We start from the raw sequence: 26110 nt of genomic DNA on the forward strand, positions 1-26110 counted from the left end.
TGGTCAAACTCAAATTCTATTTTTGGCCAAGTTTGAAAACTGGACCGAACAGTTACGAAAGACGAACTGAATCAAGGAATCATTCTCGCGGGTTATGGTAACTTCGGCTCAAATTTTAGCTCATACTTACATTTTTTAAGGTTAACGCTTTTGTTATTCGGCGAATTGTAGTGAAGTTTGGTCTTCACCGAGGCGACCGTCACCGAAAATAGCGATTAGAATTCCCGCGTTACTACGTTACCGAGCGATAATTTAACACGACTTGGTGTTGTTTGGTGTTCAAGAGTTGAAGAGTAAACTGATAGGATTGATTGTATTGGGAACACACCGTTGTATTGATACAAGTCAAGGAAAGCAGACAACTATTCAGTGGAAATTGGGCCATGACGTTGTTTTGTTCTGCTGAGAGGTTGTGTCAGACCTGAATTTAAAGAACCACAAACCCATCGCTTGCCGTGAAACGTTCGAAAGCTTTTTATATTGGCGTGGCGTAATCATCGACGAAATAGGAATTAAACTTTTATTATTTTCCTGTCAACATGGCTCTGGCATCCTGGGCTAGGATTTCATTTAGCTGATATATTTATTTAAACTGTAAAATGGATGAGGACGAACAGGATGTTTATGTGGCACAACTTCATGAAGTATTTGATAGTTGTGACCATGCTCGAAAGGGCTTTTTGAATAGGAACGAACTTGTGGAGTTGTGCAAAAAACTGCAGCTTGATGACCAAGTTCCGCAACTACTCCAGCAGTTATTGGGGAGCGTCGAGGCGGAGGGACAGGTATGGAGAAAAATTTCTCGTATCTTCGTTGATAAGCTTCGAACGACACCAAGGTAATAAATGATTGCTGGTGATTCATAATCATCGGCGCGGGCTTGGCCCTAAGTTTAATTTGTTACCAGTCGATTCCAAGCTCATCGATTACAGTAAGTTTATATCTCCCGGTGATTGAAGTATTCTGCTTTCTTTCGTGGCAAATGTTGTTCAACATTCTTACTTTCTTGACTCGTAAATATATTAAAATATCAGCTAAATCAGTTTGTTTATGGCGTCTCGTAACCGCACTACAATAGGTTTGTTTACGCACTGAACCTCTTTTGAAACTAATGATGTTGGGATATAAATTTTAATGCCAACATCCAATATTCCATATCGAGTTCGAACATTCCGTCAGTTCAGTTGTAAACAATATTGACGGATTTTCTTTTATCACCAAACTAGATCAACACAAAAGCATGTTTGTCGTGAAAGTTCGTTAAAGTAATTGTTATGATTGACACCAAATGTGTTTCTTTTAGAGGGTTGTTGCTTGGGGCTTATGTGATCAGTGTAGTCTTAAAAGGCATACAAAGTGAATGTTTCATTTACAGTAATTCATGATTTAGATGAAAGAATGACCAGATAGACTGACACAAGTTATTTCACAAATGATGATATTTTCTCTATAAGATATTTTTTTTATGGCTAGTGTATTTCCTGTCAGTCATTTCCTGTGTATGAATTATACTAAAGTTTTCACTGCACATTACATTGCTGATTTTCTGTCTTGATTCTGTTTGTCAGCTTTTCAAAGACTTGTTACACTTGTTTGAAATGAGAAATTCCTGAGTAATGAATCAATGTTATGAGGGTTTTGTTCACCATCTAATTATTGGCTTATTGCAAAGTTCCTAATCTTTTCCTAAGATGCAAAATCTTTCAGCTCAGGAAATAGAATTCTTCAGAACTAAAGGGTTGTACATCAAGATTTCCAGCAGAGCATAAAGATTGCAGAAACACAAAGTTCGTCATAAAGCTATAGTTTCCTTAGAAATAGTCTCAGAGATCAAGCAATAAACCCTTGAACTTCTTCGCCTACACTTAAATTAGCATATTAGCTGAAGTGTTTTGTTTGTTGACTCAATTGAACATCAACACATTTGCATAGGCAATGCACAAAATCTGTGTGATAACACTTTGATTTTTTATGTGTTCTCCAGGAACATTTTCTATGTCAAGAACTAGAGGTGTCTGGAGTAGCACTTTAGTTACCATTTACATGTATAGCAATGGTTAGGGTTTCAGAAGTGGAATTGTATACTGTGACCTGCTGTAATCAGATGAAAGTGATATTGCCCTGAGAGCAATATCAGCTAAAACATGTATTTTTAAAACATGGTTGAAGGATAGAAATTGCAGAGATAGCAAACCACACGTTTCAAATGTTATACAGATCTTCTAATTGTAAATTTTGGGTTCTAAATAAACTGTAGGTTGCTCATCACCTTCATGTTAACCCTAAGAATCTTCTGAAATGATGATCAACTTGGTACAGGAACTATTAGATATCAGCAAAACACCCTTGAGGTTTTCCTGATCAAGTCACTCATTTGAGGAGAAATGTTCCAGTATTATTAGAGAAGCTGCATGTGTAACACTTAACTCCCATGAGTGACTAATACAGACTTTCTTCTCACAATATCAAGACAATATCAAGCAGACGAGTGATATGATGAAAATACAGAAAAATATAAGTAAGGGGATTATTAGTTGAATGAATACCAAATTCTCAGAACCAACATTATAAGAATTGTACAGTAGACAGTAGGGAGAATTACCAATGAGATTTTGGGATTGAAAGGGTGAGGATATCCTTACTTTATTTTGGCTGTCAATGGGTTCTTGATCACTTGAAAGTCAACTGAATCTCAGTCAGTGCCTGACTAACACTTTCTCCCTGATTAAGGGTTTACCCTCAAAACGAAAGCATTAGGAACTCTTTGCAGTGGACAATTAGTGTTATCAACCCAGTCGACAACATCAAACTATCTCATGATGCCATCAACAGTTGATTGAAATGAGGACAGAGATTCTGTAGACTGATGGTTGAGTATTAGACAATGATCAACCAATTCTATTTTACTTCTCTCTATGTACATGTGCTATGTATGTGTACATGTACTTACCTCTGTCAACAAGATACCTTTTTCTAGACCAAGGGCAGGTTCTCAGTAAGGGCTTCAATGTTTATACAGATACTAACAGTTCAGACCGTAGAAAGTTCCTCAGCAGTTTTCCTAAATACTGCAATCCATGGACCATTCGATTTAGGCCTTGAGCTAATGTGCTTCTTTTTTTTTTTCTGTTATTTCAAGCTTTTGCCTATCTACGTAATTGTCAGAGAATGTAAAGAAAATACATGTATTTTAATATGCAATCAGTATACCAATTTCAAAGAGAACATTTAACTGCTCTTCTCCTAGGAGCTGATAAAAATGTGAAATCCCTTTCTCATTTGAAATGTCATACTGTCTGTTGATTAATACTTCTTTTAAGCCTTAATACCTTGTATCATCCTATTCACACTGAAACAGCTGTTGAAGTCTTTCCTCAATTCTAGCCTTGTTCAGATAGTTGTTTTTCCCAATTTTTAACTTACTTTCTTGCATTACAATTATTTACACTGTTTCACAATTCATATCTTTTCAACTTATTGTGAGAAATACTTCGAATGAAGAGCAGAGGAAAGGCTAAAAATTGCACAGAGATGGGGTCTTATTTAATATTAATAAATTGGGAGTTTCAAAATAGTTCAAGTACTCCACCCATGAATTATTATTATGTAAATTCTGTTTATTTAAAAGTGCATCAGTTGTGAGTTGTAGCATTGCAAACCCACCTTAATTATCAGTTTGACTTAATAAAACTGGGAATGGTTATAGCGTGTTGTATTGTGTATGGAACAAACTTACGAGAGAAATTTCAAAAACGTTGCAATTTGAAAATGTACATGAAATATACATTTACCTTTTTTTTCCTCATCAAAACAAGACACTTTTTAATGACAAAACAAAAGGTGCACATATTTCATATAAGTTATTTTCCATTGCAGCATTTTTTAAAAGGGGTTTATATTTATCAATATATATAAACACACATTTACAAATGAACATCTTCTGTACAGTAATGCAATATGTTTGCTTTAGTTTAATACTTTAAAACTAATTTTCTTTTATGCCTCTTTTTTACCAACTTGAAGATAAAAAAGAAAATTTATAACCAAGCATGTCATTTACAAGAAATTAAAATTTCAGATCTACAGTCAATATGTAAAGCAAAGTAAGTTCTGGTCTCTTATGGGGCCCAAGATATGTTTGAAGATCTAAGTCTGGAATAGTGGAACACTGTAACCTAGAATACAAATCCATCTGTTTTGTTTCTTGATATTTTTAATGTTTGAATTTCAACCTGTTCAATAAAATATCTTGGTCTTGAATTTAAACTGGGCAAACTGCCAGGAGATTTCCAGTAGTGAGCCTTGAATGACTTTGGCAATTAGAAATGGTAACCCTGTTGATACTGTTGAGGGTAATTCACAGCCTATTTTCTAATTGTCCCTAGCAATGAATGTGTTTTGCGAGCACTGAGAGTATGCTTCTTACATTTTCAGTCAGGGTTTGAAAATCAGAAAAAAATCAGAATCAGCTGTTTTATTTTCTCAAGGAAATATTGTATTAAGATTCATCCAACCTTTGCTTGTAACCAAATGATGGAAACAAGTCATGATATACCTGTGCTTTTAATGAAAAACATAATCTACAGCTTCTTTCAAGATTAACTCAAAGATAGAAAAATTTTGGCAGTTTAATAAAAGCATCAAAGTGTCATTTGGCCAGCTCATAAATCATGGCATCTTTCTGCTGGAAACCAAATTGAATAAGGATGATGTTAAACAATGACTAGGTGAATGTCTGTAAAACTGGTGTTATGATTGTGAAGAGAGATTTCTCTAAGTTCAAACCAAGAGCTATTGTCACATTCAACAGGTGACACAAGTGTGCTGCTTCAGAACAGCTTGTGGCTTAGCTTGTGTTAGTGGGTTGGTGTTTGTATTTAAATGCTATTGAAGCAGAAAAAAAAGCTTTTAGACTCGGATTCACAATTTGAACTGTGGATAACTTTAATTTAGAGGGTTGGTGACAAAACAGAATTTGATGTGCATCCTCTGTTTGAGATCTTTTGGTGTTTTCTCCTTTCTGTTTTTATGTACAGTTGCAAAGATTGTGTGATGAATATTAAATGGCTTCAAAGCACCTGTACTGTGACATCATTTGTATGCCCTTTTTTCCTGGGTTGTTTTGTTGGTGAGGATTAAATTTTTCACTACAGGTTCAACTTCAGAGCTTGGAAGCTTTTTTGCTGAAAACTTTTTGAAAATTTACTTTTTCCTCTGTTGGCTGTCATTATGAAAGAACTAGTTTGTGATTATCGAACTAAAGAGGTCACTGTTGATGGCAGAAAACTTGAAGTAGGTTTATGCACAGTGAACCTAAACATCTTCAATTTAGAATATAGTACAATTTTTCTTTCTTTATTTTTTCCTCCAAATTTAATACATTTGTAGTTTATTCACTCTTCCATAAACTCTTTTGAGTTATTCTGATATTAATTTATGTCTGGTTGTCTTGTGAAACCCATTCTGTTTAACCTACATACATTTAGTGTGTAATGCAGTATTTGATGCAAGTCGTGTGAATTTTGGTCACAATATTTTTGCTTATTTGTTTGTCACAGAAAGCAAATTCATGAAGTAACCCAGGCTGCATGTACATCCCAAGCTGTAGTGCAATTTTTGTCAGTTTTGGTCTGTTAACTGTTAGCAAAATGCATAAACTGTATTGAACTTCATACTGTTGTCATTTTTTAGGTTACATTCGATGACTTCAAGGAAGGATTTGTAGCTGTGCTTTCTCAAGCAATTGAACAGTTATCCTCTAGTGAGGATGAAGAACAACCATCTGATTCTGTTACAGGTGTTTATTTTTTTTACAGTGCTTTTCCTCTCTTCAAGAGCTTTTTAATGCACCTTTTTCCAAACAAGTACAGTGTAACTACCAAAAACATCAATTTGTATTATAATTTATTTCAGAACCACCCAAGCTAGTGGTGAATGAGAAACGTTATGGAAGATGGTCACGACCAGAGGCATCTTACTCTGAAGATCTGTACTCTGCGGATGATGAGAGCATGATTGAGAGTCGACCAGAGAGCCGTATGAGTGATGCTCACATCACTTCAGAGCCAGATCGTGTTGAAAGCTCAGCAAGAGAGGTGAGAACATACTTGTATTCATATCAATTGCATAAACTAGTACAATCTCTTCTGCTCAGAGAGAACAGTAAATCAGTTGGGAGAATGTTTACAGGAAAGTAATGAACTCAGGAGTACAAAAAAGTCAATGGAAATTTTCTCATGAGCAAAAACACTGATAGATACAATGTACCCTTATTTTGAGAGAGTTTCTCCTGCAGGTCCCACCAACTGTAAAAGCGAAAAAACAAAAAAGTGAAGAAACACATTTATCCCTGCCATATACATGTAGAGATCATAACTAGAGTTCACTTCACTGAAAAACAACTGTAAGTTTGAAGTTTTACAATAGATTACAAAAAGAAACTGAAAAGCAAATTATTGGTCTTGGTTCATTGGAAACCAGGGGTGCTACACTAGGAACAGTGTACATTTCTTTTCTGATTAATTAACATGTAATTATGTTTCGCACTTTTTTTTCATACAGGAGAAACCAAGGTTAAAAAGAAGACTATCAAGCAGAAAAAGCAGTCTGAGGAACAGCATACGCCGACATAATTCCAAACAGAGGAAGTCTCGTGAGGACTCTATCTTGGCCAGTGACTCTGATGTGTTGGAGGGTAATGGACTTTTAAGTTCTCCACAGCCTAATTCAGGTAATTTAACTTTGAATTAAACATTTAAAAGAAAACATTTCAATTTGATTTTGCTTTCAAAGATTTAATTTGTGAGCCCCTTATCTTTTGAAATCACCATGTTTGAAGATTATATGCTGTATGTTGTATTATTTATGTGCACAATGTGTATACTTACAAGTTTACATTAATCTTTGGAAAAACATTGTGGCAGTTGGAACTGATCATGCCTTTTGCCAAATAAATGTCAGCATTAAGTTACTGTGATGTTAAATCAAGATGTTATCATTAAAAGAAAATGTTTTTTACATTTTTCAAATGGTGATGTGAATAATCAAATAATGCCAATTCCCCCCTATGATAATGGGGCTTATCAGAAAGAGATGGGGCTTCAGCACTTTGACCATTTGAAAGGGAGAGGCTTATAAAGTGGGAAAGGGGAGAAAGAAAAACAGGGAACTTACTTGAGATTATGATGAGGAATGTGAGTATTATCATTTCTTAGGGTATGAATCACCAACCGAAGAAGAGCAGCTGAGAGCAATCTGGACTGAAGTGAATGTTGGCGCAAATGGTTACCTGGATAGACATGAATTGTCTGTGGTATGCGATCACATTGGCATGGACTCCATGAATGAACAGGTTTGTGGAACCATTTAATAATCCTGAGTATGGCTCTGCAACTTCAGTGCAGATCTTTTAAAACTTTCTTAAAAGATGAATTGTGATATGGTGTTGGGTACTGCTGCACTTGTTTTTTTACCTTAAGGCACTTACTACTGTGTTAAGAGACTGTCTTGCAGTAGTAACCTTAGATGACAAAATAAATAGATCTCATCTTTGTGAGAGATGAGGGGGAATTCATTTGACACCATTTCGAAAAGAAAAAACAAATCATCACATGAGGAAGCAACCGTCTATCAGAGAACTAGTGGTTGTTTCAAGTCTATTTCCAAATTTATTGCCTTTTAAATGACATATACACATAAGTTGCACTATTCCCTTTCCCTGTTGAAAATGACAAACCTATTCCTAGCCAGCATTTGGTTTCCATTTCAGGAGCTGGCTCTCCTGTTTGAGGAGCTGGATGATGACGGTGATGGTCAAGTGAGTTTCGACGAGTTCCTTCATGGCTTGTTTGTGGCTAAAGACATTCAACAGTCTGACATAGAGCCTGAATGGGAACAAAAACAACAGTCCACGCCATATAATCAAGCACCAGCCGAAGATTTTACTACTAAAGTAAGGAACTACAGTGTTCACAGGAATTTTTTGGAATGGAGATGTAGGATTGCATTTTTGTGTTGTTTTTTTTATGTGAATGGAGAATAGCAGTAAACTGAGTCAAAGTTGACTGAGGTGAATTTTTTTCCTTGCAGGGCCAGAGGAGATCCTTGAACAATGATGATTCATTTTTTCTCTCCAGGACTGGAGGAAGTAGTTCAACATTTGGTAAGGCTTTTCAATCTCATCGCAGTGTTTTAGGCATGCAATCAGGTTTGCCAGCATGATCGATTTGTGTCTACAGTGTACACGTATTCCATCTTCAGGGATTTCTCCTCGAGCTATTCCCAGTAAACTCTTTTGAACCTTACAATCATTACAGTTCTCAGGCCTCCATAAAAACTACCTTCCCACTGTGGCCACTTTTTGCTGACCCTCAAAAAAGGCCAATTCAGTCTCCTGCATGACAATGGCTGCTAAAGCATTATCCAAAAAATCAAAATGACTTCTTGGCCTTGACAAGTTAATCTCTGACTATCAGAGGAGTAGCAAAAAACGTAAGAATCACTTGAAGACACCTAAGAGGATAAGCTACCAGGTTTATTTTGTGAAAGAGGAAATAAGGTGTCTTCAGTGCTTAAAGCAAACGTTTTACTCGTTACCTTTTCTTTTGATAATTGGCCATCAATTTTTGGTTTCTTTATATTTTTGTTATATCAAACTGTATTTAGGTTTTTGTTTTTTGTTTGTTTTGTATTTAAACCAAAAGTATTTTTGTAAGGAAAATTTTTGTACCCTTTGAAAATTTTGGTATCAAATTGCCTCCAACAATACCCTTCCTTCCTCCCTCCCCCCACTTACCAGTAACAGTCAGCCCTCTACATGTACATGAGCCATTCCCCTCTATCTCTAAGATGGCAGGTGGTGAGAGGTTGGTTGGACTGTGCCCACAGGAAGTAGCGATAAGCACATAAATTGACCACAGTTATGAGAAAAGAAATGAAAATGGGGGGTGGTGTATTAACAAGCCGCGGTGCAAAGTATAATGATACACTTTACTGTCTGAAATACAAGAGCGCTCTGTTACTAACTGTATTTGGTGCATTGAACCACGTAACCCCATAAATTCTGAAGTCTTGATGGGCAGAAGACATGCTATTTTTCTTTCCTTTTTTTGACTAATCCCTGTTTGTGTTGCTTCTTGCAGATCTGTTTTCGCTGCTGGATCCAGAAAGAACGGGGTAAGCAATAGCTAAATGTTAATGGATTACGAACGGTTACACTTCTGTCAAATTTTTATACGGTGCATGGTTTGATTTTTTCTGTTATGGACTCTTCAACTGTTTAAATAACTGTACATCCTTTCTTTTTAGTTTTGCCAAGAAAGAAGACATCAACGATTTCTGGTTGGCTCAGGGATTGAACGAGGCAATTCCACTGTTACAGGTATCGTCTACTGTTAGCGCTTTTTGATTGAGAGTCGTTAAAAACCGAAACCGAAGCAATCACTCGAAGTGAAAACAAGCAAACATCCTAAAGCGCGGGAAAACGCGAGTGATCAAGTCGCGATTGGCTATCGGTTTGAAACTGATTGGTTGAGAAACTGGCGCGCGTTTTCTGGATCAATCACATAGTGAAGTAAAGAAAAAACAAATTAATCTCGGATTACGTTCGACACAGTTAAAAACTGCTCTATCATACTTTTAATAAGGTTTTGTACCCTACTTAAGGTGCGAAGATCTTGTTTAGTCTTTTATTTGTACAAAATGTGACCTCGTCTCTACATTACTGTATGATATTTTAGCCAAGGAATATACCACCAATTGATTATTTTTGGGCCAAAATGTGAACCTTGATTTGTCTATTTACAGGATTTAGATGCAGATGCGGAGGGGAAAGTTAGCCTTCATCAGCTTACAAACTTACTGGAATCTGTCGTGGACGAGCAGAGCGATGGTGAGTGGAATAGCGTGACATGATCACTGACAAATAGTCTTCTCCTGAATTAAAAAAGGCTCAAGTCAATTAAATTATGTAAAATTTAGGGACACTAAACTTATTTGCTTTGTTTTGTTGCATTCCAGGCGTACCCAAAGCTATAGTGAATATCTACAAACACGAAGTAGTCCATTTAAAGTAAGTTGGAATCTGCATTGTGCCAGCTCCAAGGATGAGGGATTGTTCAAAATCTTTAACTTTACTTTGGGCGACAATGCGCGACTTGCAACGAATGCTTGTTTCCAAATTTGAAAACATTGGGTTTGTTATAAATAACTACAGTGCTTCGTGTGTATACAAAGGAAAAAACCCCATCGTACCTTGTCAGATATTTTCGTGTCGTTCTCGAGCATTGTCCTCCAAGAACTTGCGATAACAAACTGAAGAACAGTGAAGAATATCCGAACTCAGCCAAAACCTTTGCTTGATTTGGATTTCGCTTGAAATCATCTGTGTAACTTGAGTTTAGGGCCGCGTCGTGTTCTCGTATCATTCAGTATGATCTCAACTCATAAAGTGACGCAAAGTTTCCTGCAAGCCAGAAATAATCCATTTATTGCCCGTTGATAACTGGCTTATATACCCATGTTGCGTTTCTTGATGCGCGAAAGAATATTGAGGAAATCTTAAAATTTAAATGAATTTGTTTACTCTTGCCGGCAAGGTCTTTGTGTTTTCTTTTTATAGACGTAATAAATTTTTGTTTAATAAGGTGGAAGAGGCGACCCATATTTCTTTTTGGGCGTATAATTGCGTCATTTCTGTTTTTTGGAACAGGTACTAGTTTGTTTACTTGCCAAAAGCGCTCGGGTGGGGAGGCTTTGATAAATTCCCGTGTTGTGATTGGTTCATATTCCGTCCACGCCCCCACTTCTGGCGGGTTTTTCAAGGGTGTAGTTATTTGAAAGCGCAATGATCTCAAATGGAAACACTGTCCATCCCCTTTCTGTTGTGTAAGACGATTTCGCATATGCTTTACTTCTCAGTTTTGTTTTTGCTGTCGCGTTGTTAGCTCGTTAGAATTGTAGGTAGTTAATAATGGCGATACTTGACCCGTAGAGGCCTGTAAATTCGTAGCACGAATGGCGAAATCCTCGCTTGGAATAAGACAAATCGAAGGAAAGGAATCGGCTCTGCAATATGAGGCTGAGTCAGAAACGTTTTTGTCAGAGAAGGACAAAAGCAAACGGCTGTCTGATTTCATTTCACGGCTATCAAGGTACAAATCTCGTGTTGTCAAAATTCCAACCTGTTCCTGTTTGCTGCTTCTTAATTCACAATTACTAAGCTTTTAAAAGTAATATTTTTTGATGAGATTCTGACAGTTTTATGACAACGATTCCGTTTTGAATGTTCTGTTAAGTACTCTCGGGAGAAAATCAATTATAACTTGCTTTTTCTTTACTGAGGTGGAATTACTTTGTGCCTAGATTTATTTTTTCTCCGCGTTTACATCTGCTTATTTGCGTTTTTTTTGTGTGATTAAAAAATTATGGCGGAATTTGATTGCGCCTTATGTGAAGCGGGGCTAAGTAATATTGTTGGGTAAACGGTAATGCGGGAGATCCGTTTTATACTCGAGCAACGGCTCTCCTGGTTTGCTTTGTCTATGGTGTAGGAAAAAATCAGAATGTCGTAAATATTGTTTGCACCTCCCGTTAAAAATTTTAATATATTTTTTTCAGAACACTTAACTGCAAAATCGTCAAATAAGAAATTTTTCTTTTCAGATCCCAAGTGGAGTCGGTCGCCGCCGAACGCGATGCCCTCAAGGAGACTTTGGTCAAATTCACGGAAGAGAAAGAAATGCTTATTGTCGAAAGCGAGGACACGGCACAGAAATTAGAGAAACTACACAAAACAGAGATGAGGTGAGTATTTGAAACAGTGAAAGCAATTGCTTTTAAGTTTATCTTCCGCGAAAGAAGCCTGTTTGTCACAGAGGACATTGGGTGTTTGAACTGCGGTTTCGTTCCAATCTTAAATTTCAATTCTCTCAATCACTTCCTTAATTTATTTAATTTGCTATTTTGTTTTGAATCGCATTTTCATCTCTTAGCTTCTGATTTTCTTACCCCTCTCCACCACAAGTAATGATATTGATATTGTCAGCATTCAGAAACTGTACATGAACACAATGGCTTTGTAAGAGTCAGCAGATCTTAAAGAGTTTCCTGAAGTAGTCCGGAATTAAAGGGAGGTTATGGACTGGGGTCGTTAACAAACTAGTTCTTGCCACCTGTTGACGAACCCGCTCAAAAGTGAGCTTAGTATGGAGGAAAGAATCTCCGCGGTATTTAGCCGTTATTCAGTTAAGAACTTCAGAGAAGAATGTTTGAACAATGTGTGTGGTAACCCTGTTGACTCTCAGGAGTGATGAAATGCAACTCCTCACAACTTAAGGGCATAATTCAGCAAACTTGTGGTGACATAGACACTTATCTTTGAGGTTTTACTTGATAAATCAGCATATTGTGGATTATACCAAATACCGTGCAGCTCTTCTGAGGGGGAAACTGTTTATCAAATTTTAAGGGGATGACGGTGAACTCAAATTCAAATAACTGTCTGCTGATTTTTTCTTCGCTAATGTGGTGTTAAACTTGATTCCTAAGTTTTCCGAGTACATACATGCGTACATTGAACGCGTATTTGAAAGATTTGATGTGCGGCCATCTTTGCTTTTTTATGGGAGTTAATAACTACACTATCTTTTGGAGGTTGGTGGGGTGTATACCCAAGGGATTTAACAGTGTGATAAATAAGTTTTCCCGCATTTACCCTTCCAGGGATCAAGAATCACACTACACAGAAAAAATGCAGAACTTACAACAAACGTTAACAGAGGAACGAGATAAAGTTGTAATGAACGCAAATCAACAAAAGTCTATGTTGGAGGAGTCACTTCATCATACCAAGAGTGAAGAACAGCGATTGAGGACTAAACTCGCTGAGGCTGAGGAGGTGAGATTTTTTTTGTTTTGATTTGTTTTGTTTCAATCATTTATATTTATCTAACGTATCCTTCGCCCAAGGGAAGGACAACACAGCCTATACTGAGATTTTAAAAAAGTTCAGCTGTCGAATCTAATGAAAATGAATTTGGTTTAATGTTACTAAGATTATTAGGCATGCTACCTTCTCAACTTGAAGAAAACATCACCATATGCCATCGCCTCATGGTCGCACGCGTTTTCCCGCGCGCCATCACAACCTATCAGATGCTAAAGCAGAGACGATCTACTCTTGGCCACACGCGTTTTCCCGCGCTGGGGGCCAGAAGTGTCTATAAACTGTATAACATTAATTATCCTGTACCAGCGTGAACTTTGCCCCCAGTTCAAGCTGTTTATGGCTTATTTCTTTTATATTGATGTTTCATCTTGATCCTTGAATTTTTATGTTTATGTATCTTAAACAGGAGATCTTGCGACTAGAGAAGACGCTATCGGATGCTCAGGAAAAACTCAACGAGTCAGAAAACAACCGAGAGAGACTGGAGAAGGAATTGGAATCCATGTCTGATTTATCACACAGGGTAACTGAAGATTTCGGGTCGTTGTTTTCGTTGCGTTTTATTAACTTTTGACTCTTAATATTGGTTTATTGATTTCTCTTCAGCTGGCTGAAGTCGAGAAGCAACAGCTTCTAAAACAGCAGCAGAATCAGAAAAACAGCAAAACCGTGAGGGACCTGGAACGTATAAATAGGGTGAGTTTGGCTCGTTACTGACTAAAAAAAGCATGGCGACTAGGTACGATTGTCACGAACGTTTTGAGCGTGATATAGAAACGTAATTGCTGTGGCGCGCTTTGGCCCCTCGTTGCTTTCGTGTTACGAGTCAAACACGAAAAGTTTTTACGCTACTGGGAAAACATGATATGATTCTGGTTTCGTCATCAAATACGCCTGCACTAAGGCCTTTATTTCGAAGCAATTTGACACCGTACCATTTTGGACTTGTCAGTTTCATGGAATCCATCTTGGTCTTTACTTGTTTCCTTTTGGTAATGAGAGGAAAATGATAGAGGCTATGGTGCCTATCATGCACTTGACGACGGTTAGGAGGTGTTAGGCTAACATAATTCTTACTGCTTCTTACCTGGATTTGTCTATCTTTAACTCCCATGAGCAACCAAGACAGAATTTCTCCTTACAATATCTATAGAATATCAAGCAGACAAGTGATGAGAATTGAGAAAAATAAATATCAATTAGGAATTATTAGTTGATCCAATGCCAAATTCTCCGAACTGACATCGTAAGAATTGTATGGCAGGCAGTAAGGAGAATTACTTAAGAGATCTCGGTAGTGAAAGGGTTAAACTACTCTGTTGCAGTCTGTAAACAGCTAGCATTAGCTAGCATTAGCATTAGCATTAGCTCCTTACTAGCATAAGGAGCTAAATTCATCAACACTCACGTATTTTTACCCATTCTTCTCTTAGGAACTTCGAGACGAGAACGATGAACTGCGTCTTCAGTGCGAAGCTCTCACGCAGCAGGTCAACAGCTCGGTGAAACGACGACCCAGTCATCGGAAACGGCAGGACAGCCAGAAAGTACATCGGCACGGCTCGGTACTCTCCGATTACACGAAACCCGTGGTCGTTAAACGGAAAAAGGAGGGTGCAACAGAGGGTGCGACTTCATCGGAGGAGTCGGATACAGCTGACCAGCCAGACGGTACGCGCGTTCCTTCTGTGCGAGTCAGCGGTGATGGCGGGTCAAATGAGGACGCGGGTAAGCAACCCATAATCGATGCGCGCGCAAATTGGCATCTGTTTGGGGGGCTCTTGTTTCGGCACACTTTATGCTTCAAAGGGTTTTTTTCTTCTTTTTTTAGGGGTGTTTAGGTGCTTGAGCATTAAAGGGGGCAGGGATAGAGTTAACATGGGTTGCTAGATTATGAATTTAAAAGCTGTTAATTGTGAGGTTTGCTGGTTGTGTTTTTACTCTTTCCAACACAAAGAAGTTGAAAACGTTAAAACTCGAACACATCACCGTAACTTGTTTTCTTCGTTGTGTCCTTACATTTTTGTTTTATCTGGCTCAACTAATGGGGTCTGCTTTCGTCTAATATCTAGCTGTTATTCCTTTCTGACGAGAAATCTTAAGCAAACTCTTCTATTCTGTTAGGCAGAGAAAATAACCAATTAAATAACATTCTAAGCACGGGTTTTACCTCTCGGCTGAGAAGTTAGGAAGACTAAAACAATGGTTATCTTGTGTAATTCTGCTCCTCGAATGCGCAAAATTGTGCATCATCTAAGGCGCTTCACTTTTGATGGCACTTAAAAATAAACTTACGTGCTGAATTGTTTGACCTGCCACCCGCACCAGTAGTAATCATTTACTCACTGAATACGTTGATAACATTTCTAACAAATGCAACGTTGTTGGCGTCCTACTAACGATATTTTAACTTAATAAACGCACTTTTTAACAATAGAAGAACGAATGTTTCGCATCGCCTTTGTAGACTCTTGTCCAGCGGAGAGTGACAAACGGAGACGATGGTAATAACGTGTAAGCTCGGTACCTTAACTATAAAGTGAAAATGACGTCCTTGTTGAATCTAATTCGTTTGTGTTGTTCCCTAAGACTACTGAATGCCTTTACCATTTACCTCTTCTTTAACTGTTTTTAGTTGATAAGTCTTCAAGTCTCAATCTTCCTTTATATTCTGGCCAGTGTGAATTCTTTACCATTCTATTCACGATATCGTCAGGCTTAAGATGAATCCCTGAACGATCATTTTACAATGTAGCCAGCCAATTTTGTAGGACAAGAAAACAATGTAAATTTACGGCGACAAAAAAAAAAAACAACAACGACAACCAAACCAAAAATGGATTAAGGCAAACTCGAAAGTTTGCCACTTTGTAGATAAACTCAAATCTGCAAGGTACAGTTCAACACCTTTGTCTTTGGTTCCTGTGTTGCTACTTTCTGAATTTCTGAGGAATCTTTGACTGCTTCTTTGCTGCCAGTCTCTTCCTTTGTAGCTGTTATCCGTTAACTTTCCATGTTTTGTTTCTCTTCAATTTGCTATCTTAGCAGGTCAGTTTACAGATGATGATGCTCCTCCTTTGCCGTGGTCAATAGAGGTCGATGAAGAAATCCTCGTTACTAATCCTAAAGGTCTTTTCCTCTGTCTCTGCCTGGTCTATTTTGTTGTGGTCCTGTGGGCTTTTTGTGTTCTTGTAACAGTTTCATTGTAAGCACCAGTTAAACTGGTCTATTTGAGTTATCCATTCCTAACTTCTCTTCGTATGTGACACGTAAATGGAGAAATCTCTGGTCTCACTTTTGTATTCCTAAATCTTGATTAGTTTCTTTTCTTGATTAAGATCTCAGAACTCTTGTTTTCCTGTTAGTGTCTTCGTGGTATTTTTTTTTTTTTTTTTTTTTTTTGCTGATTTTTTTTTTAACGACATGGGTGTAGTTGTGTACAAAATTGAGTTGACACTTCTCTTACCGGTCCTACGACTGGCTTCTTCGATTTTCTTGCTCTCTTTGCCTTCAGTAAAGGAAAATTAGCTATTTTCAGTTTTGTTCCTCTTGAGACTTCTTCGTTGATAAACAAGAACTTTCGCTCTGCTTAGATGTTATCGTAAAAAAAAGCTTGAACTTAAAATATATTTCCTCTAACTCTCCCGCAGAATAACTACAATATGAGTTCTGCGCGTTTCTGTTCACATGTGACTTCTCTAATTATAACTTTACCTTGTCCTCATTCCCCAGATGACTCCGCTGAACTGCAGGAACAACGCAGTAAGTTAGTTACAATATAGTTAACAGATAAACTGTGTTGCTGTCAGAAGTGATATGACAAGAGTATTTTTAAGTTGCTTGTTATCGGGGGGCCTGTTCTATAAATCATTGTTACTTTTAGTAAGGGAACCTATCGGCTCGTTACGAATGCAGTAATATTGTGCTGAGTTTTTCCAGTAAACTATCCACTCAGTTTGACTTGCAATGAAATACTGCGATTAGTGAATATTAGATTACCAATATTTTGTTTTGCTTCTTGAATTATCGGTCGTGACAGTTAAATAGTTGTTTGCTTTAATTTTTGTTTCAGAAGTTATTGAGAGATTGGAGAGTGAATTGAAGGAAAAAGAAGAACAGATCAATGCGCATAAAGCTAAAGTAGAAGAACAAGAATCGTCGATGAGCGAGAAAGAAAAGTTGCTGTCCGATCAGAAGATCGCATTAGCAGAGTTCCAAGGAAAGGTGGAAGAGCTTGGTGACAAGGTGAAGGATCAGGAAGCTCAGCTGAGGGCCAAAGAGGCTTCCATTCAAGATCTGAGGAACGAAATTGAGGGTCTGACGGGTTCTCTTACCTCTGAGAGTTACGAAGCAAAGCAAAGGTATGACACCGAGCTGGCGAATCTCACAGCGCAGTTTACCGGAGAGATGGAAGGACTGCAGAAGAGCTTTCACACGGAGAAGGAGCAGTTGGAGAAGGAGTATCAAGATAAGATGAAGGATTTAGAGCGGTCGCTTAGAAGCGAGCGGGAAAGCCTCCGGAAGGAGCTGGAGAATGGATTCAGGCAGGAACGGGAGCTGCTGATATCGGAATACGAGAGCGAGAAATCTGAAATGGAAGAAGAGCACAGAGGAGAGAAAGAAATGCTGGAGAGGCTGTTCAAGGGAGAGATAGACAAGGAGAAGGAGAAAATGGAAACTGAGGAGAAACGACTGGTAGAAAAGCTTCAAGCCGTCGAGGCGGAAAAAACTGAGGTGGAGTTGAAGTTGATGAACGAGAAGGCAGAACTGGAGCAGCAGTTTAGAATAGACAAGGCTGAATGGGAGATGCAGAAGAACACCAAAGTAGCAGCCTTGGAAAAGAACCAGCATGAATGGACAATTTTACGATCTGAACTTGAGAGCGCACATCAACAGCAGATTAGTATGCTGGAAAATAAATTTAAGAAGGAAAAATCTAAAATGGAGGAAGAATACTCCAACGAGACATGGGAGATTAAGCAGGCTCATGCTAAGGAAGTAGCAAGTCTGAAGCAAAGCTTTGTCGAGCAAAAAGCAGAAATCGAACAGAAGTTTGCCCGTGAAAAAGCTGAACTGCGGGAGTCTTTTACCCGCGAGAGAAATGAACTTGAACAAAGATTTGCACGGGAGAAGGTTGATTTGAAGGAGAATCTCGAAAATGAACATAATCACACGCTGGCTCTGAAAGAAGCTGAATTGAAAAATGGTTTCCTGAAGGAAAAAGCAGCGTTAGAAAAGCAATTTGACGAGGAACGCGCGAAAATCGAGGAAGGCTTCCAGGAAAATTCGACTCACAGCGAACTGGCTTTCCAAAAGTGGAAAGCTGAAATCGAAGAACATTACACCGAAGAAAAGGCCAAGCTGTTACAGAGTTCGTCTCGAGAGAAGGTTGAATTAGAAGCACGTTATAAAGATCAAATAACCGAGTTGCAGCAAGCCTTCACCGATGGCGAGGCTGGGCTGAAAGGACAGCTGAAAAACGATTTCTTGTGTTTGTTAGCGACTCATAAAGCGGAGTTAGAAGAGAGTTTTGCTACACAGAAAGCACAGCTGGAGGAAAGCTACCTTCGGGAAAAACAGGAATTCCAAAAGAGTGGAACGGTAGGCTTGCAGGAACTACGAGAAACTTACTCAAGCGAGAGAAACGAACTTGAAGAGAGTTACCAGAGGAAAATCAAAGACCTACAGAAAAATAACGCTCGCGAAAAACAAGAATTAGAAGAAGAGTACGTTCAGGAGAAGATTGAACTTCGCTCGCAATTAGAAAGAGAATACGCCACTAAACTGAAAACCGAAACTGGTCTACTGGAACAAACTGTAAAGCATTTACAAGATGAGATCAATTTCCTCAAAGAGCAGAAGCGTGAGCTGGAAGCTAAAGTTCAAACTCTTGAGCTCAAGACTTTAACTCGCAGCGACAAAGAAGTCGTAGAGCTGAAACTGTCGCGCGAGAAAGTGGCCGAGCTTGAAAGCAAAGTGGAGTCGCTTGAAAAGGAGAAAGGACACATTTTGGAAAACAGTATCAAGGAAATTACTGAGCAGAAAGTGCACCTCGACGAGCTTCAAAGGGAGAAAGCTGTTATGGAAAAGGAAGCATTAGAAAGAGAGAGAGAACTTCTGGAAGCCGAAAAGGTAAGTACTTGTAGGCGATATATTTTTTATAATTACTTCTGTGGCTGATCTTAATTCAAGGTGCACACGTGGAAAGGAATATTTGAAAAAACTCCTCAAGCTCGGGGTAAACATCAAATAAACATGATTATTTCCTGCTCTCTCCAAAGAGCTCAGTTGTAGCGAGCCTGAAACTTTTTACTCTCTATGTTGTCATGAAAATCACCCCAACTGTTTTTTCTTGTTGAGTACTGATGATTGGATGATTAAAAATGGTTATTTGACGAGAAACTCTTGGTACTTAAAAGATCATTGTTAATTCTGGAGAGAACAGAGCGACGACCCACGGTGGTCATGTTCATACTACGTTACGTTTTAAGGCGATAATCATTTGGAGAAATGTTTCTGAATCCGTAGTATGGTTAGTATCTTCAAAACGACAAGCCGAGACATTTGGGAAAAGCAATGGGAAACTTTCCCGTGGAAATTCTGTCGAAAAGAATCGGATTTTTCTAAAAATTCACTCGTAAGTCCCCCGGTGCCTTTCGTAACTGAACTCTTCGTAACGACCTTTAAGCCAGAGAAAAGAAAAAAATTTAAGAAGTATGTTCTTCAGCCTTAGCAAGGCACCTGTCATGCGACGTGTTCTGTACTTGTTGTGTCCTATTTCAGTTATGTTCATGTAAGGATTTTGTTTCCTAGAAGAACTAAAATGTTTTATTTCCCAGTTATAGCACGCGTTTCCGCTATTTTTAAACTTTGTTTTCGCTGAATTGAGATCGTGTTAGTTTTCCGTGTGCAATCTTTGGTAAGGTGTTGGCGCTTTGTTATCGAAGGTAAAGAAGGAAGGAGAAGAAAACAAAGTGAAGGAACTAAAACTTAAAACCGACGAAATGGACGTGATGTTAAATCTACGAGCCTCCGAAGTGGAGGATTTAGAAACGAAGCTCCGTGAGCAGAGCTCAGAAAACGAAAAACTGAGAGAAACTCGTGGAACTTTGGAAACCGAGCTTCAAGAGGCAAGATTGCGACTCCAAGAACTGGAGGTCGATTTGAATTTGAGTAATTCGTCCAAAGAACAACTTGAGGAGAAGTTAAAAGCAAGAGACTCACAGCTGAATGGCTTGGCTTCAACGGAAGCCGAGCTCAAGGACATCATGGACAAAAGCCAAGAGATCGAGAACATGTTGCGCAGTCGTGATTTAGAAAACCAAGAGTTGAACAAAAAGCTCTTAGATAACAATGCTGAGCTTGAAAGTGAAGTGGCGGAGCTCCAAAGCGACTTGAGAAAATCCATGGTCAAGAATAAAGAGCTCGATGCCTTGTTGACGATGAAAGAAAATGAAAACCAGACGCTGGAAAGAAAGGTCAACGAATACAATAAGCAAAAAACCGAACTCGAGGATAGGGCATCGCAGCTGACCAATCAGCTCGCAGACGTGGAAACAACTCGACTTCACGAACTGAACACGCGCTTATCCCTTTGGGAGACTGAGAATAAGGATTTGGAACAGCGGCTGAATCAACGCAACAAACATAATTTGGAGTTGGAGCAGAAGGTGAGACTGCTTACCAAAAAGATGGCCGACAAGGATGACGTCAGAGTGAAAGAGCTAGAGCGCATGCTGGCCGTACGAGAAACTGCCTACCAGGCCCTCGAGGCGAGGCTCGAGCACCGCGTAGAAGAAACAGCCCAACTTGAAAAACAAGTCACCCAGCTGACCCAAAAGCTTGCAAACATGGAAAACATGCGGCAAAGGGAGTTTGAGGCTGAGAAGGTGTCGTCATCTGTTAGTCTTTTTTTTTTTCAAAGCTTCTTAATTGCACTTAACTGAACGCTACTAATTTTAACAATCTAATGCAATAATATACTGCTGAATTTAAGAACAATCCAAATGCCTCTAATTGCTGCGGCTTCGTAACCAGGCTATTGGGTTTTAAAGTCTTCACCTTTTTTCATTTTACTTGCACTAGTTGTTCGAAGGTTCGATAACGCTTTCCACCGCATGAATCCGTATTCAATGGATAGCGCAGCACATTTTGTTTACAGCTATGCACTGTGTAGCGATTTAACCGTCGGAAAGCGTTATCCACCCTTTGAGCAACTGAGCCCAGAGCTTTAAAACATTAAAAATCTCTGTGTGGCTTCCCTCAGACACTACGTATGCCGGCGTGTTTATGATTTGTAATGTTTGACAATTAACTCTAATTGGTGTGACTGCGCTTTATGTAACACTAATATGTGTGACTGCGCTATATCAAATACTAATCTGTGTGACTGCGCCTAACATTTTACCATAACCTGTGTGACTTCGCCCGACATAACTCTAATCTGTGTGACTGCGCTCGATGTAATACAACTTTGAACCGACAGTCTTCTAAACGACTACTTTTAGAGCTTTTCTCCCCAACTGCGGAAAGGATCCCACTTCAGCCGACTCTAAACGTAGCTTGCTTTGCTGGTGATGCAACTTATCTTAAGCACCATAAAATATAAACAATCACGAAATGCTGGAACCTATTTTGTCGTAGTGCGTTTAAAAGCTAGAAAGGAGTCATAGAAATCTGAATAATTAAAAAAAATTGCTATGAAAACCTAAAGACGTTATCAAGGTTAACTTAAGAGCGAGCTTAAACATGTGTTTATTTACCTTTAAAATTACCGGATATTTAAAAATGCGACATTGACTGATTGAAGTAAATTTTTATTCATTCTTGAAAAGTGTATCACTTGGTATTACAATTCTTTAAAAGAAGTTAATCTTTAAATTTAAAAGTCATTATTATTGTAACTGCATTATTGTTGTGTTCTTAAAACGTAATAAACCACTGAGACATTTAGTGAACTTAAAAGACATGAAAAATTAAATTTATTTTTCTTGGTAGTACAACAGCTAAACATCAATAGAAAGAGTTCACTGAAGCTACAGTGTTGTAACAGACATTACATTGTATCTATGCTAAACCATTATGTCAGTTATTGCAAAGAACTCGTTAATGTTGTTAAAAGTTTGTTGTAAACATTTTTCGTAACCATAAAACTTAATCTGTGTAGACTGCATTAAGCACGCTGTAACGCCCATAAATTGTTATCAAATAAGCAACAGTCATCTCTCATTATCGCCCTCCCTTTGTATTACAAATGTGTGAAGTCGCCTGTTCACTCAGCGATTTATCTGCTTGTATTTTGCTTCCTTTACTGGTTAATTTCGAATGTAAAGACCTGTAACTGTTCGCAGCTGTGTATGTTATGTTTAATCTCTTTTAGTAATTTCCCATTCTACACTTCGCTTGGTATTTTCTCTCCTGTACATGCAGTATTATTACTTTGCTAATCATTATGACTTATGCTTTTTGTAGTTAAGCTTTTGCTATCTTCATTTATAATTTACATAAAAGTTATGAAGATAATGTTTCAGTCGAACCTCACTTGAGTACATCGGTAGGAAGTTTTAACACTTTAGGGTTAACGTTGGATTAAGGGAGGGGTAGGTGCGCAGTTGTTTAGATACTGACATTGATCCAGTGCTACCTTAGGGGATGCTCGGCAATGCCTGTTTTCAGTACTGAACATATGACTCAATTTAAAACTTATTATTGTTCCCATAATGGTATTAACTCTTCCTTATCTGTTTTGCAGGCCAAAAATGATCTTATTACCATGGAAAAGAAGCTGCAAGATGTCCAGGAAAAGAAACAAGTGGTAGAAAAAGTTCTTAAAGAAAAGAACGCTAAAGCAAATCATCTTCAAGAGGAGGTCTATGTGCTAAAAGAGAGATTAGCTAATGCACAGGGAACCCACAAAAGAGAATTGGAGACAGAAAAACAGAAGGTAAGTAGGGGGAGTACCCTTGAGCACATTTCATGGGAACAGTGTAGCCCAATGAGAACAGTGAATCGAGACCGCGATGAATTAATGAGTTCAGCGTCCAACTACAACAGCCAAACGAAAAGTATGGAGTTGAATTTGAGTGAACGTGGATTTCATCTAGAGCGAAGTTATTAACAGTTGGAGATGAAAGGTGATGCTCAATATTTAAACTGCAGGTTGGAACAGTTCGTCTATCGTTATGCTCTCATGCAAATTTTTGTAACGTAGGATAATTAAGGTCTGCTGCGATTTTGTCGCGGTCAGATTTTAATAGCAGGGCTATAAATGCTTGTCGCTAAAATGGATACTTGTAATCTTTAAGGGACCCTACAGGAACATGGGTCGAATACAAGTAAATTTGTTTGCCCAAAGGAAAGGGAATATATCCTTAACATTTCTTAACTGAGTCTGCTTTGCTCATCTGACCGTAGCTCCTCAACGACTTTTCGTTTATTATCATGTTTTGGATGTCAATTCACATGTACGTACGTGTTGTGAGATTTCGTTTCAGCTAACCTTACGTGATCTTTGTGACTTGTATCGTGCGTGATGTTCCGTGAATTGTTAAATGTGAAGTGTGGTAAGATGTGTCTTCGTTACGGGTAAGTTGTTGTCGTTTGTGATTGTGCTTTTCATTTACACGTCAGCAAAGCCCACGAGACGATTTTCTGATCTAAATTTGTCATCTTTTAGGCAACTCTTGCAAATACGGAAATGACAACCATGAAATCTCGTCATCAGCGTGAAGTGAGCGAACTGAAGGAACAGGTTCATCGAGCCAACTTGGCCAGTGAACGGGATCAGGCTCTCAGAGAAAAAGTATTTAATGAGGCGAAGGCAGAGGTTATGGCACTCAGCAAAAAGGTATATAGAATTATTCTCATCTTTTGTTTTGTGTCTTCAGTTTCTTTTAGTTTTTTTATGTCCGTAGTATTCTTTTTGGTGTTGCTCTAAGAATCACCATTACCATGGTAGTACAGTTGTGGTGGCGTAAGCTAAACATCGTCAACCCTGTTCTTTGGGGTAACTGTTGTTTCCTCATTTTCCTACTCTCGTTTTCCTTCTCTCGTTTTCCTACTCTCGTTTTCCTCCTGTACTCTCATTAGAGGACAATTGGAAAAGCTACATGGCCCATTTCACCAACACCTGTCTGTTCCCGGTGCCATTGGCTCTCTTCTTTTTTCAACAGCTCGAAGAGAAGACCCGACGACTGAGAGAACTTGAAAAAGCAAGTCATATGTGGGAAGGGAGGATACGACAACTAGAAAAGGAGAAACTTGAATTGGAAACAAAAGTGAAACAAACGCGAGAAGCACTGGATGAACACGTGGCGAGGCTGAGTAAACAGGTGATATGTGCGAAATGATCCTCTTCCAATGTTTACCATGTGATAGTTTTTGTTAATCAAGATAGACAATATAGAATTATCCCAATTCATCTCACTCGATCATTCTTGTAATTTTAAGCGACTTTAGTTTTTTGTGGTACGGTATCTGCTTTTATTACAATATTTGTTTTACTTTTTTTGTAAAGTACACGCAATCACTACGTCATGTAGCATGTGCTATATAAGTTTTTAAATTGCTATTATTATTATTATTGTTATTATCTCAATATGATGTATGAACGCATTATAAACTTAGGTTTTTCTTTGTTATTCAAGACAAGTAGGTAAATTTCCGATCATTTTTACTCCAATTTTATGGAGCATTATAAGCGATCTTTTGTTGTAAACGTTTAACTTGTGAGAGTTTTGTTAATGTCTATGCAGTTTTTTCAATAGCACTGTAGTTGTCTAATGGCCCGTAAGTTTTTTTAAGTTCTTCTGAACCACGCGATGCTTAATTTTCCCTTTTCTATTCATAATGAATTTTTTATCTGTTTTTGTTTCCTGCTCGCAGCTTCAACAATCTGAAATCAGTGCCACACGTTCAGGTAACCTTGTTCAGGAACTGTACATAGAAAACGCCAAACTTACAAAAGCTCTTCAACAAACGGAAGCCAACGAGAGAAGAGCGGAGAAAGCAAATCGACAGCTTACAGAACAAAAGAAAGCCCTGCAAAGGGTCATCTCTAAGTTATGTGGAGCCAATGCTATAGCTTAAAAGCAACAACATGTGTAACGGAAGGAGAAAGAGGAGTAAATATATCTCCAAGCGAGAAATCATTGTCAGTGGGAGTTTTCTCTTAGATTCCTTGGATGTTTTTCTGATGAGAAGATTTTTCACAAAGAGCTGGTTCACAACTAGATCGTGTTGTTGATCCAGATCCTTCCCATATCATCAGCGCTGCTCTCTTCTTGGAGTTTACTATGTGGACCCTAACGAGACAATGTTTCCATCTAATAGACCATTTTTGTCTGGCTAGATTATTTGAAAATTTTACTGACGTTGTGGTACATTTTATCTCAGTTTTACAAAGATCCAGATCTTGAATTTGTAAGCATTATTCAAATGAATTGATCAAAGGTTTTAAACCTGCCAACTTTTGATACTAGGATTAAAAGTATTTTTGTAAATGTAATTTCACAATTGTGATCTATATCTTAGTTGCTCGAGCGCTGCGTAGATTTAGAATTGCATACATAGTTTTCATAACTTTTATAGCTTTTGCCACTTATCATTTAGAAAAACTGTTTCTCAATAATTTTATTTACGCAAAGAAAGATATTGCTATATTTGATCTCTATTGCCTTTTTGAATTGACGAAATATTGTTAGTTGTGTAAAGATGTACAGGAAATTACGTGAAGAAACCCACTCGATGTATTCGCTTAACTGACCTCGCCCATTGATCAATCATAGAATCAATTCATAAATCAATCAAACAATCAGTCTGCAAGTAATCAGTGAAGCGATAGAAAAATCATGTCATCGAATCTGAAGACACGATTTGCCTTTTCTTAATGCACTATGATATTTAACATTTTTATGCAGATTGAGTCCATCTGATTAGAATGGATTAAATAATCTAATGAAGAAATTTGAAAATATAGTCAGTGCATCAGTGAATTGTTCGTCCTTTTTTAATATAACAAAACAATCTGTTGTCTTGTTCACTGCGTCATATCTCGAATAAACACAGCCATGCGGTGTTCCTATTTCGTTTGAATGACCGGTTTTTAATTAAATTTGGTTTGTTATAAAATTTGATGGAACTGAATTGAATAGCAAGCTTATGGGA

General features: G+C 38.1%; 1 protein-coding gene across 4 annotated transcripts; it reads left to right on the top strand.

Annotated features, from left to right (window-relative positions):
• Window positions 1-44: 44 nt before the first annotated feature.
• Window positions 45-26021, top strand: LOC131779355 (ninein-like protein). 4 transcript variants are annotated; one of them, XM_059095897.2, is made up of 23 exons: window positions 45-785; window positions 5692-5797; window positions 5914-6095; window positions 6562-6730; window positions 7215-7351; window positions 7769-7951; window positions 8089-8161; window positions 9141-9174; window positions 9307-9379; window positions 9805-9889; window positions 10018-10069; window positions 11662-11802; window positions 12721-12895; window positions 13353-13469; window positions 13553-13642; window positions 14380-14674; window positions 16679-16708; window positions 17019-19078; window positions 19894-20835; window positions 22698-22889; window positions 23622-23792; window positions 24118-24276; window positions 24830-26021. In XM_059095897.2, exons 1-23 carry the CDS (start codon window positions 600-602, stop codon window positions 25031-25033), a joined length of 5856 nt encoding a protein of 1951 aa, XP_058951880.2. In that variant the 5' UTR covers window positions 45-599; the 3' UTR covers window positions 25034-26021. The 4 variants fall into 4 exon arrangements, with proteins under 4 accessions (XP_058951880.2, XP_058951881.2, XP_058951882.2 ...); XM_059095898.2 differs by having other exon boundaries at window positions 14380-14617; XM_059095899.2 differs by lacking the exon at window positions 19894-20835.
• Window positions 26022-26110: the final 89 nt, after the last annotated feature.

This window comes from Pocillopora verrucosa, chromosome 4 (genome assembly GCF_036669915.1).
Source record: "Pocillopora verrucosa isolate sample1 chromosome 4, ASM3666991v2, whole genome shotgun sequence".
Lineage (NCBI taxonomy): Eukaryota > Metazoa > Cnidaria > Anthozoa > Scleractinia > Pocilloporidae > Pocillopora > Pocillopora verrucosa.

Excerpts from the sequence above, each read along its gene's own strand:
- LOC131779355 (XM_059095897.2), top strand. The coding sequence starts at position 600 with ATGGATGAGGACGAACAGGATGTTTATGTGGCACAACTTCATGAAGTA. Across the intron at positions 14,675-16,678 it reads CGGGTCAAATGAGGACGCGG|ATGACTCCGCTGAACTGCAG; the intron begins GTAAGCAACCCA and ends CTCATTCCCCAG. Across the intron at positions 19,079-19,893 it reads AACTTCTGGAAGCCGAAAAG|GTAAAGAAGGAAGGAGAAGA; the intron begins GTAAGTACTTGT and ends TTGTTATCGAAG.